We start from the raw sequence: 13,403 nt of genomic DNA, 5'->3' as shown, positions 1-13,403 counted from the left end.
AATCTGTGACATTCCCTAACCAATTTAATCTATTTTTGTTTTCTTTGTGACCTAGTTTATGTGATTTTGCTACTCACATTTTATCATCAACAGACATTGTTTATTATGAATATAAGGCTATGTTCACACAACATCAAAAATATTAAAAAGGCGTCCGATTTTCATATTTAAAATAAAGTCCGTTTTTGCCGAGATTTAACTGACTGCAATGCAATGCATTGAAGTCAATGGGAAGACAGACGTCCAGTGCACACAGCGTATTAAATAACTGACGTTTTTGCCGCGTCAAAAATAATGAACATGATCATTATTTTCAGGCGTCTTTTGCATTTTGCAAACAGCGGACATTTTTTATTTGTAGTTCACACGCAGTTTTCCATTTGTCACCATTCTGTCTCCGTTTTTACGATTAAATTCAATGGACTTTTTAATTAAGCCCCATCCAACGGCCGATTAGTAACTCCAAACTAGTATAATGTACAATAACCCGTCAGTGCACTAAGGGGAGGTCAGGCTGCTAAATAACGTTCGTTATTTTAGACTCAAAATGACAGACGTAATTTAAAAGGAGATGAAAAGACGTTGTGTGAACATAGCCTAACTGTTCACATAGAATTTTTGAGCCCTATTTTTAACAATCTTTCTGTTCATGCAACGTGTTTTTCAGCAGTTTTTCACTTTTGATCCAAAAATATTGTTTTAACATAACCTTTTGCTCCCTAAATAAACACAGTGCATACTTACTGATTTGCCTTTTGATATTCTTTCCTTTAGGTCCAAGCTCAGTTACAGTTGGAAGGAGTCGCCCATGCCCACCCTCATCTCCACCCGCACTTGGCTGCCCATGCACCCTATCTTATGTTCCCGCCTCCACCCTTTGGACTTCCTATTGCATCACTGGCAGAAACTGCATCTGCTGCAGCTGTAGTTGCAGCTGCAGCTAAAAGCAACAGCAAAAACTCAAGTATTGCTGACTTGCGACTCAAAGCCAGAAAACATGCAGAGGCTTTGGGACTCTGACACTATTAGCCTTTGGTATATTAGTTAACTGACTTCCTTGTTTCCTTTTTTGCCATTATCTGACTCTACAGACACCAAGTGTTGGTGAACGCTTTGCAAGTGTAAAAGAAAAAAATGGGCCTGTACCTGCTGCTCTAGAAGACCAACAAGGAGTGTGGAGATTTTTTTCAACTGCGCCATTTGGTTTAGCTCATTGCACATCATGAATTTTTATGATGCCTGAAACCACAATGATTCTGAACCAGTATGATAACAGGAGTAGTTAAGAACTTAGCCTTATATTACTTCAAAAACATGATTGCATCTGAAGACGAAAGGAAGACGATTTTTTTTTACCCTGAACAAAATGAACTTGACACTATTGGCTGCTTTTAGATTTTCTTCTGCATGTTCCTGAGCAAAAAAAACAAAACAACAACAAAAAAAAATTAAATAAAAAAAAAATGAAAATGTATACATAGATCAATATATTATAGATTTCAAATCATTGGGGCTGGTCTCCATAATGCCAATGCTATTATTCCACTGCCACAAGAATCTTCCATTGCAGATACTGTTTCCTAAACCTACAATGGAGTTTTGGACATGAAAAAACATCAACAATCATCCTTCATATTGTTAAGTAGTCTTCTGACCTTCAAACAAAAGCAGGCAGCAATAATATATTTTTTTCCAGTTACCATATTCTGGAAAGGAATAATGTATGTTAATTACACCATATATTGGTGCTTTCAATTTACTGAAAAGGAAACTGGTTTTGCTATAAAGATAAAAATCTTTACCATGACATAACATCAAATGCTTTGTGCCATTTATCTGTATGCAGTCACCATGTTTAAAATGCTAAATTAAGTAGATTTGGAAATACCATAAAGTATTAATTTATTGGAAAGAGGGAGAAGATGAAACAATGGTGTCAGGAAATAATATGGAGTCAGAATAAATTCTAATTAAATGCAATTAAGTGCAGTAAAGTGCAATACTGTAAATATTATAGATATAAAGAATGACATCTTCAGATGTTGATAAATAATTTTGCATTCACCTAGGCCCAGCCTTTTGCGCTTCACTTGGGTGTTGCAGTTCATTTGCCAAATGAGTAAATTCCATGGGAATGGATTAAATAATATTGTCTTCTTCCTTGTATAAGGAAAACTGCCATGGTTTAGTCAATGTGCCATAAAATGATAATTTCAGCTCAAAAGCTGACATGGTGGTTTTTATTTCTTTTTTTTTTTTTCACAATTAGGAATTGAATACATCTTGGACTATTAGACCATTACTGGAAAAATACTGGTTGCATTAAGCACTGCAAGGTATTGATAATGTTACAAAAATACCAAAGTGTTTGCTTTTTTAAAAATTTTATTTAATGTAAAATGTGTCCAAATAACTTTTCAACACAATGTTGTGAATTGCCTAACAATACAAACCAACACTTTTCTCTTAATGAATTATAAAAAAAATGAAAAAAATATCATTATTTCTGTTTGGAATTTGTGTTCCATACAAGACAGGCAAACCATTCTGTTTCTTTGTAAAAATGTAAGTGGATGTTTTATTTATTTTTCTGTTTGAAATTTTATAAATGTGTAATATTCTAATTATGTTGAGTGTACATTTTGATATGCTTTGCATTTATTTTTATATGTTGGAAACCTGTTGCTTTTGCCATAAGTTTCAGGCAACTGGCCAAATCTGAAATACCCTTTTTGTCATCGTTTATGCCCATGCAAATGTACTCACTTTGATTGTTGCTGGAGACATTGCCAAGTAGCATTGATCACCTGATGAATTCATCTTATTAATTTAATAAGATGCATACATTATGCCAAATGTCCATGGGCATCATATCACCTAATACAATACATTAAGCTGCATATACAGTAATTGTATGTCTGGATGAACAGACATTTCAGGGATAGTAGAAGAATAGACTGTTTAATATCTCAAAATCTGTCATTTTGCATCCTTGATTTTTTTTTTTTTTTAGCTACTCTTCCATACCAGCATGCTTCAGCACAGATTCACTAAAACATGTTACATTCAGTTTCAGAGTGTATTGGTAAATCACATGGTATGAATGTACATCTTGATCAACAAGTGGAATATTAATAAATGTATAAATATTTGCAATTGTGAGGTAGCCAATGATTGCCAATGAAACAATATTACATAAGCCATGAAACTTCAAGATATCCAAGGGCTGAAGTTACTGATGTCTCTCAGCAGAAATGATTGTAGTAAGGCATTGAAGGCGGGACGTGACATTAGTACATTGCAGCATTTCCATTTACCATTAAAGGGGTATATCCCTGTCATAAAGTTATAGCAGACTGCTAACATATGTAATAACTTTATGATCAATGGGGTTCTGACTTCTGAGATACCAGTGAACATGGGAATTAAAGGGCACTGATTCAGCTCCGCAGTTCCCTACACTGATAATCCAGCTAAGGGTCCTTTTACACAGAAAGATTATCTGCCAAAAATAATTTCTCCTCTTTTCAAATCCATTCCAGGCTTTGGCTTCAAATCTTTGGCAGATAATCTGTCAGATAATCTTTCTGTGTAAATCGAACCTTACAGGGCAAAATATGCCATAACAATATGGGTCAGAAATGCCCCTTCAAGGATGTGGGAGAGGTCATTGCTGTAACTGATTAACAATGTTTCCCACAGCATGAGTAATATTACAGTAATGCAGGAATAACACATCTGTGTTTAACACCCAGGTTAACCCTAATAAAGATATTTTGCTGTGTATTTTTTAATGACAACTATTTTTTTTTTTAGTAAATAGTACCTATGCATTATATACACTGGCGTCTAGCTGTATTTTCAGGACTCATGAGTTAGTATAACCTTTTTAAATGCATTTGGCATATTATTTTCTTGACTCTAGAGACTAAGCCAGAATCTGAATGTCTGTTTATATGTATTTCTTGGTAATGTCACACAGTAGATAACAGTGACACTAACCAGCCAATTGCTATTGTTACATAAAAATAGATGCAGAGTAAAACAACAGCTCCCCTGCCACAAAACCTTCAAAAAATGCAAAACATCTGTGTCACATTTAGCTGCTCCAAGCCTGAGAAGAAGAAATTCTAGGTCATTTATTAACAGATCAATCCCCTTAGGTCCCACTCTTGGGTCAAGCAAATACATTATTTTATTTCCTTAATATATAGGTATATATAGGCTATGTTCGCACAACATTTTTTTTTTTTAGCTCTGTTTAAAATAACTTCCGTCATTTTGAGCCTAAAATAACGGGCGTCATTTAGCAGCCTGGCCTCCCCTTTTAGCAATGACGGCTGTTGGCACATTATTCTAGTTTGGGTTACTAATTGGCCTTTGGGTGTGGCTTAATTGAAAAGTCCATTTTAATAGTAAAAACGGAGAAAGAACGGTGGAAAAACAAAAACTGTGTGTGAACAACTAATAAAAAGGTCCGCTGTTTGTAAAAGACATCCGAAAATAATGGTCATGTTCATTATTTTGACGTCCGGGGTAAAAACATCCGTTATTCAATACATTGGACGCCCGTCTTCCCATTGACTTCAATGCTGTTGCAGTCCATTGCAGTCAGTTAAGTCACAGCACAAAAGGACGTTTTTTCAAAATCGGGCGCCTTCTCTCAATTTTTGACATTGTGTGAACATAGTCTAATATATATATATATATATATATATATATATATATATATATTTCAAATTAATATCAGTAGACCCATTATCCAAAGAATTTAGCATTGAAATTATTGGTTATTGTAAAGGAAGATCAGCAGTGCTAGAACAACATGGAACATAGGTTCTGGTATGTTAAATCTTACATGTAAAAATTGGCCTTGCATGTTAGGGTCCATTTACACAGAAAGATTATCTGACAGATTATCTGCCAAAGATTTGATGCCAAAGCCAGAAACAGACTATAAACAGAGAGCAGGTCATAAAGGAAAGCCTGAGATTCCTCCTCTTTCAAATCCATTCCTGGCTTTGGCTTCAAATCTTTGGCAGATAATCTGTCAGATAATCTTTCTGTGTAAAAGGACCCTTAAAAGCCACCCAAATGCTCAACCCCAGCTGTTTTTTGGTAATAATAATAATTGGTAATAAAGATCATCCCGGCCGGTACTGCAGTGTTCTGATGCGGACGCATTAGCGCTCGCCCGCATCAGAACTTCACACAGCACACAATGAAGCTTGCGGCCAGAGCCGCTCGCTTCATTGTGTGAACTGACAGGTCTTTCTGCACCCGCAATTCACTGAATTGCGGCCACAGAAAACTGTCATGTCAGTTCTTTGCGGCGCTGTATGGGATCCCGTCCGGAATGTATATTATGTGTATATGCTCCAACGATGGCAACAACGGCCGTACTTTTACATAGTGTGAACATAGCCTAAAATAAAAGCAAAACAGCCTTAACCCCTTAGCGACCCATGACGTATCTGATACGTCATGGCGCCGCGGGGGGTGTTCAGAGCGGGGTCCCGCCGGGACCCTGCTCTGAACGGCGCTGATCCCGGCTGACATGTGCAGCTGGGCAGTACCTCTGTTAGCCGGCGCGGGTCCCGTTGCCGCGCCGGCTAATTAAGCACTTCAATGCAGCTGTCAAACCTGACAGCTGCATTGAAGTGCTTTATGCACACTATCCCTGGTGTCTAGTGGGTCGGATCTTCCCCCCGCGATGCGATCGCGGGGGGGAGATCCGTTCTTCTGGCCGGCCCGGGTCTCAGTGTCGGAATGACGCTGATCCCGGCTCGGCAATAGATTGCTATGGCCTGCAGCAGGCCATAGTAATCTATGACCGATCTCATGGATCTTTGCAGTGCATATAAACAGCATTGATCTCTATGAGAGATCAGTGCTGTCTATATACAAGTCCCCCAGGGGGGCTTCTAGTGTATGTAAAAAAAAAAGTAAAAAAGTGTTTTTATTAATAAAAAATCCCCTCCCCTAATAAAAGTCCAAATCACCCCCCTTTTCCCATTTTATAAATATAAATTAATAAATAAACAAATAAATAAACATATTTAGTATCGCCGCACACGTAATCGCCCGAACTATTAATTAATCACATTCCTGATACGGTAAACGGCGTCAGCGCAAAAAAATTCCAAAGTGCAAAATTGCGCATTTTTGGTCGCATCAAATCCAGAAAAAATGTAATAAAAAGTGATCAAAAAGTCGTATATGCGCAATCAAGATACCGATAGAAAGAACGCATCATGGCGCAAAAACTGACACCTCACACAGCCCCATAGACCAAAGGATAAAAGCGCTATAAGCCTGGGAATGGAGCGATTTTAAGGAACGTATATTTGTTAACAACGGTTTGAATTTTTTACAGGTCATCCGATACAATATAAGTTATACATGTTATATATCATAGTAATTGTAACGACTTGAGGAACATGCATAACAAGTCAGTTTTACCATGGGACGAACGGCGTAAATGCAAAACTCCCCGAAATCAAAACAAATTAGTTTTTTTTTCAATTTGACAGCGCAAATGATTTTTTTCCGGTTTCGCAGCATATGTTATGGAAAAATAATGCCTGTCATTACAAAGTACAATTGGTTTCGCAAAAAATAAGCGCTCATATACGTCTCTAGGTGAAAAAATGCAAGCGCTGTTGACTTTTAAACTTAAAATGGAATAAGCAAAAGCGCAAAAACGAAAATTGGCTTTGACCTTAAGGGGTTAAAATAGATCTAAAACAATGCAATTTTTCTTATCTGATAATGTGAAATAAAAAATGGGGTAGTGTGGGAGCAGAATGCTTGAGCACTAACTTGCTTTGTTTCCACATCTGGAAAGTATAATAGAAACCACACCCATATGCAATGACCAATAGCTAATTGAAATCACTGCATCTATAACATAGAGTTGCTATTGGACAATGTGTGCAGTGTAGTTTCCCCCACACGTGATGATTGAGATACACTTGTCCCATCCTAAGAGAAGAAGTTGTACTTTAAGGGTATGTTCGCACAATAAAACAGCAGCCGTTCTTTTCAGCCTGGGCGGTATTGCATTAAAATCAGTGCAATGTCACCAGTTCGATGCACACACCGTACCGACAATGGCTTTGGCGTTTGGCGTAGCCGTGCAAAAAATTAACATGTTGATTAATAACCATTATTAATCTTCCATGCACACAAGGATGCAGTCTGTGGATCCATGGTGTGTATGAAAATCAATGCTTAATTGATTTCCATACACACCCTGAAAAGGCCAGATAGAAAACAATGTTCCTGTGGCTGTCAGCCCTCTGATGGCCACAGGAAAATGCTGAACACTGGACGGTGTTCGGCCAATATACAGTAAGGCCGGGTTTACATATGTCCGGCGGTGCGGCGGCATTTCCGCAAAACGCATGCAAACGCATGCAAAACGCATCTTTGAACTGATCCCATTGTTTTCAATGGGATCGTTCAAAATGTTCGGCGGTGAACTAGTGGCCGCTGCATTGCCGGACCGTCGGTGCGTTAGGACGCATCTTGCAGCGTCCTGGCGGACCGCCGCTCCGGTGATGCGACGCCGCACCAATTCAATCGAATAGAGCGCCGGATGCCTCGCCGGGGAGGACGCATGCCGTTCGGCTCTGGCATCCGGCGTTCAGGCAAATAGTAGCACAAAATATACACATCTCTCCCCCTGTGTGCTCTCCCCCTCCCCTATAGCCCCCCCTTGGTCCCCCAGTAGTATATAGCCCCCCCTGTTTCTCCTCCAGTAGTATATAGCCCCCCTGTTGCCCCCCCAGTAATATTTAGCTTCCCTGTGTGCTCTCCCCCAATTAGTATACAGCCTCCCTGTGCGCTCTCCCCCAATAGTATATAGCCCCCCATGTGCGCTCTCCCCCTCCCATATAGCCCCCCTGTGCGCTCTCCCCCTCCCATATAGCCCCCCTGTGCGCTCTCCCCTTGTAGTATATAGCCCCCCTGTGAGCTCCCTCAATTAGTATATAGCCCCCGTGCGCTCCCCCGCAAATCCCATTGAAAATGACAGGAAAACATACTTGGAAAAAAAAATGTCAACTGATGAGAGCAACTTGTGACAACTGATGGGAACTGATGGAAACTGATGGAAACTGATGGTTTTTAATGAAAAGAAGAATAGAAAAACTGATCACAACTGATGCATTTTTGGCATCAGTTGTGACATCAGTTGTGGTCAGTTTTTAGGCAAAAAACGCAACTGATGCCAACTTATATATGTAAACCCAGCCTAACAACGTTGGTTAACTGTGTGTGAACATAGCCTCAAGATTTAAAAATGCAGGAAGTGACCACCAGAGACTAGCGGGCTTGAGACGATGTTTGCTCCCGCACAATCACTGATGGGGTACTCCAGCATTAAAGAAATAACTTGCTGCAGTAGCATATAGCATTATGTGTCTGTCTTATTGAGTTCTGAAATCAACAAAAATCCCATTGTTTTTGGGGTCTTAGTTTCTTACTTCCTGGTTGTACTTTCCAGTTGAGCACCTTCCCTCCCCCAGCTCTCCATCACAGTCCTCCTACCCTGCCTACTCCCTTTCCACAGCACCCCTGTCAGTATCCTGTCATGTGTCATAATTAATATTTACCTTCCTCACTCCCCTATTGCCACCAGTGACATGGAGCCCTGATCCTGACGCACAGCACTTCTAAAGTTAGGGTTAGGATGAGACATTCTCTACTAATTGCCAATCAGTGGCCACAACAGTGTATGGCTATGTTCACACATCGTCAAAAATAGAGAAAGGGGGGCTGATTTTGATTTTAAAAAAAACAAAACGTTCGTTTTTTCCACAATTTAACTGACTGCAATGGCAGTAGTTCAAACACAGTTTTACTTTTGTCACCGTTCTGTCTCCGTTTTTGCTATTAAAGTCAATGGACTTTTCAATTAAGCCACATCCAACGGCCGATTAGTAACTAAACTAGAATAATGTGCAAACACCCGTCAGTGCACTAAGGGGAGGTCAGGCAACTAAATAACGTTCATTATTTTAGACTCAAAATGACGGACGTCATTTTAAACGGAGCTGAAAAAACGTGTGAACATAGCCTATCTCTGTTTTTACTATTAAATTTAATGGACTTTTCAATTAAGCCGCAATTAGTAACCCCAAACTAGAATAATGTACCAACAGCCGTCATTGCACTAAGGGAAGGCCAGGCAGCTAAATGACGTCCGTTATTTTAGACACAAAATAACAGACGTCATTTTAAACAGAGCTGAAAAGACGTTGTGTGAACATAGCCCATCACTGTTTGGCTGAGAAGGCAATGTTTCATAACAATCACAACTCTGGAAGTGCTGTGCATTTTGCTGTGCTTTTTACGGCAGTCAATACTTGGCTTTATTCTGATTCCATTAGCTTTTACGGTGGAATGAGAAGGAAGATCTCCTGGGTTCTGATCGTGTAAGGTTATACTTACTGATTGAAAGTTCCGATAAGAGGTCTCGGCTTCAGATCATTTCCATGGCAATCTTGGAGGCGTAATACAATATGTATTGTATTGTATTGTATGATGTGTACAATACACGGCACAACAATGGTAGCACAGTATACTGTAACAGTCATCAGAAGATGGATAATATACACAAATGTACACTAATGTTACTAAAACATAAATATATTCCCCATCTCCCTCAAATAAGAAAATAACACTGCATTCCCCATACAGAATAAACTGTTACATAAAACATAAAAAAACACAAAAAACTATACGTTTAGTATTGCAACACCCATAATAACCTAAGCTATAAAAAGATACCATCATTTATACCATGCGTTGCACGCTGTAAAAAGAAAACAATAAAATGCACCAGAATTGCTATATTTTGTCAATCCATTTTGTCACAACGTCATAAGAGATCAAAAAGTCATATATATATATATATATATATATATATATATATATATATGTTAAACTTCATATATACAGTACATAGGCATGTTATGGATCTAGCAATGTGGCGACAGTTTTTGTCTTTTTTTTTTTTTTTTAGGAAGATGGTTTCTATTGTGCCGAAGTGGTAATTGTTAGAAAAGGAAAAAAACTATTTAAATTTGTTATCACTGTAATCATAGTGACTCGGAGAATACATTTATTGTGTTATTTCTTTTTAATCATAAATAGCGTAAGTTTAATATTAAAAAAGAAAAAGAAATTAATACTTTTCTACTTTTTCATGATATTTTGATGTGACCAAATTTTGCCCCTAATATAAAGTACAATATGTCTCAGATTCGCTAGTTTATAAAGTAATCTGGCAGATTATCGTTCCGTGTAATAAAGACAACTATCAGCCGATGATCATTGTCATCGGCTGATCGTTGATATAGGTTCTGACCTATAATTGTCGGGCACCGACCGCGCATCGCTTCGTGTAATAGCGGTGCGTAACCGGCGGTGACGATACGCAAAGAAGAATACATTACCTATTCAGGCTGCAGGGCTCCTCTTGCTCTATGCTTCTCCCCGGGTCTGTGCGCTCCAGCTTCAGAGCAGCCTGTCTCAGCTTACAGGTCCCTCTGAAGCTGGAGCGCAGGGACCCGGAGAGAAGCACAGAACAGCCTGGACAGGTAACGATGTCCCTGCAGCCCTTGTTAAACGGTTATTGGGCCGTGTAATAGGCCCAGTAAACAATCGCCGATCTAGCAGATCGGCGCTCGTTTACATTCATTAACGGGCCTTTATCGATCGTGTAATAGTACCCTAAGACATAACATAAATGAGCTTGGTCATTAACATAAACATAAAAATGAAACAACCTACCCAAAACTAACTCCTTGAAAATTATCAGGTAGAATTAGTAAAGAGACCAAACAAAAAACTAAGTAAATTCTTTATAGACAACTAAGTAGAATTTTTAATGAGAACCTTGTTTTTTTTCAATCACTATATATTGCAGATACATCACTACTTAAAGGGGTTGGCCACTTTATAGTAAAATAGGTCAGTACAAAGTATTAGTCAGTGTACTCACTCTATATACTGACAGCAGGTCCCTGTGTACCTCATAGACCTAAAATCAGACTCCCCTTCTCCAGGCTGGGATGCCCTGCTCTGTTTTGTTTCTGTCAGCAATCTTATGGACAGAAACACCACAGAGCAGGGCAGCCCAGCCTGAAGGAGGAGAGTCTGATATTAGCTTTATGAGGTACACAAGGAGCTGCTGTCAGTATATACAGTGAGTACACTTACTAATACTGTACACTGAGCAATTTTACTATAAAGTGGCCAACCCCTTTAAAGTGTCATTGTCGTTATGAAAAACTTTGACATGTTGGAGAGACATTTCAAAAGTTATGTTCAGTCCAGAGCTGAGTGTTCAGACTTGTACCGATCCTGAGAACGAGCCGGGAAAAGTCCATGCTCAGTGTGGTCCTCTCTTGGCTCTGTGTCATGGGATGAGTTGGATTCAAAATAAAAATCTATAAGAACGACTCTTTTCAACGACACAGAGCAGTAAGCCGACTGCACAGCAGTGCAGTCCTCTCCTAGCTCATTCTCATGATCGGTCAGGATCTGAATATTCAGACCCGGACCGATCAAAACTTTTGACATGTCTCTCTGACACTAAGTGACAGCAGTGACACTTTAAGTTAGTGTACATAGAATACTTATGCATAGAACAGGGTAAGGGAACCTGTTATTAAAGAGGAAAAATTAGTAAAAACCTATTGTACTCATGTGAGAAAGCAGTTGCCCCCCGGTCTAATAATTGATTATGCCACTCAAGCCACTAACAACCGCAAACATCAACATTTGTGATAATTTGTGGCTTTTTTTGGTAAGTTTTTTAAATAATTGTTGTGGGATTTTCTACCACTTTTCTTTACATACATTTGGTTGTATTAGCTTATGTTCACACATCAAAAAAAGAGAAAAGGCAGCAGCTTTTTCTATTTAAAAAGACGTTCGTTGTTGCTGCAATTTAATTAACTTCAATGCAATGCATTGAAGTCAATGGAATGATGGATGTCCAATGTACATAGTGTTATTGGATGTCTTTAGTTGTTCTTTAGTTGTTTTTACTATTAAATTCAATGGACTCTTCAATTAAAGACACAGCCAAAGGCCAATTAGTCCATCTAAACTAGAATAATGTACCAACAGCTGTAATTGGACTGATGGGTGGCCAAACAGCGAAATGAACTCCATCATTTTAAAGCGTCTCTGTACCCACAATCTGGCCTCCCCAAACCACTTCAGATAGCTGCTTTTCATTCCAAGATCTGTCCTGGGGTCAGTTCGGCAGGTGATGCAGTTATTGTCCTTAAAACCTGGCACAACCTCTCTGTCCCTCCTCCCAGCCCTCCTCATCATTAGGAATGTCCCAGGCAGGTATTCTCCTATTCATCAGCTGTGTGAACACTGCACATGAGTTAAGGCACCTTTGCAGTGTTTACACAAGTGAGGAATAGGAAATGTTCTGCCAGAGGCATTCCTAATGGTGAGGAGGGCTGGGAGGAGGGACAGAGTGGTGTTGCAAGGTTGGGGCACAGACACTGTAGGCCATGGCAATTTGACACAGGGCTGCAAGTTTAAAAGTTGCTTTTTAGGACAATAACTGCATCACCTGCCGAACGGACCCCAGGACAGATCTTGGATTAAAAGCAGCGATCTGAAGGTACAAGCAGTTTGGGGAGGGCAGATTGTGGGTACAGAGTCACTTTAAATTCAAAATGACAGACATAATTTTAAACAGGAAAAAACATTGTGTGAACATAGCTTTAATGTTTTCAAGCATTAGCTGTCAATTACAAGGGGTAGTTCAGAAAAAAAAAAAAAAATCTTTCAAATCAACTGGTGCCAGAAAGTGCCAGAGGTTTGTAATTTACTTATATTAAGAAATCTCAAGTCTTCCAGTACTTATCAGCTGTTGTATGTCCGGCAGGAGAGCAGAAGAAGCTTTCTATAGGAATATGCGACTGCTCTGGACAGCTCATGTCACAGACAGAGGTGGCAGCAGAGAGCACTTTGTCAGACTGGAAAGAATACACCACTTCCTGCAGGACATGCAGCAGCTGATAAGTAATGAAGACCAGATTTTTAATATAAGTAAATTACAAATCTCTGGCACTTTCTGGCACCAGTTGTTTTGAAACATTTTTTTTTTTTTGCGAACTACCCCTTTAAGATCTTTTCATTGAATCTCATTGGGAATAAATTCAGAACTTCATTCATTCGAAAATCTTAAAAAGGTTGTGCCAGGAGTAAAAAATTATATTTGGCTGGGGGCAATGTAATAATAAAAAAGGAGCTATACTCACCAAACGAAGCCTGTGCCGTTACCTCACTGATGCTCCTAGTCCTTGCTCATCACTGTTGGTTCCTGGTGATGCGTCACCCATACGGGAGCTGACCTTACCTGC

General features: G+C 39.2%; 1 protein-coding gene across 2 annotated transcripts in view; it reads left to right on the top strand.

Annotated features, from left to right (window-relative positions):
* The window catches only part of LOC138793700 (short stature homeobox protein), a 30,976-nt gene extending 27,499 nt beyond the window's left edge, over positions 1 to 3,477 (top strand). For both annotated transcript variants that reach the window (XM_069972379.1, XM_069972378.1), the window contains exon 5: positions 775 to 3,477. In XM_069972379.1, coding sequence (XP_069828480.1) covers positions 775 to 1,020 — 246 coding nt within the window. In that variant the 3' untranslated portion in view covers positions 1,021 to 3,477. The remainder of the gene's footprint in view (positions 1 to 774) is intronic.
* The last annotated feature ends 9,926 nt before the right edge of the window (positions 3,478 to 13,403 follow it).

This window comes from Dendropsophus ebraccatus, chromosome 5 (genome assembly GCF_027789765.1).
Source record: "Dendropsophus ebraccatus isolate aDenEbr1 chromosome 5, aDenEbr1.pat, whole genome shotgun sequence".
NCBI classification, from domain to species: domain Eukaryota; kingdom Metazoa; phylum Chordata; class Amphibia; order Anura; family Hylidae; genus Dendropsophus; species Dendropsophus ebraccatus.
The sequence above is the reverse complement of the archived record's forward strand: the minus strand, read 5'-3'. Positions and strand labels throughout refer to the sequence as shown.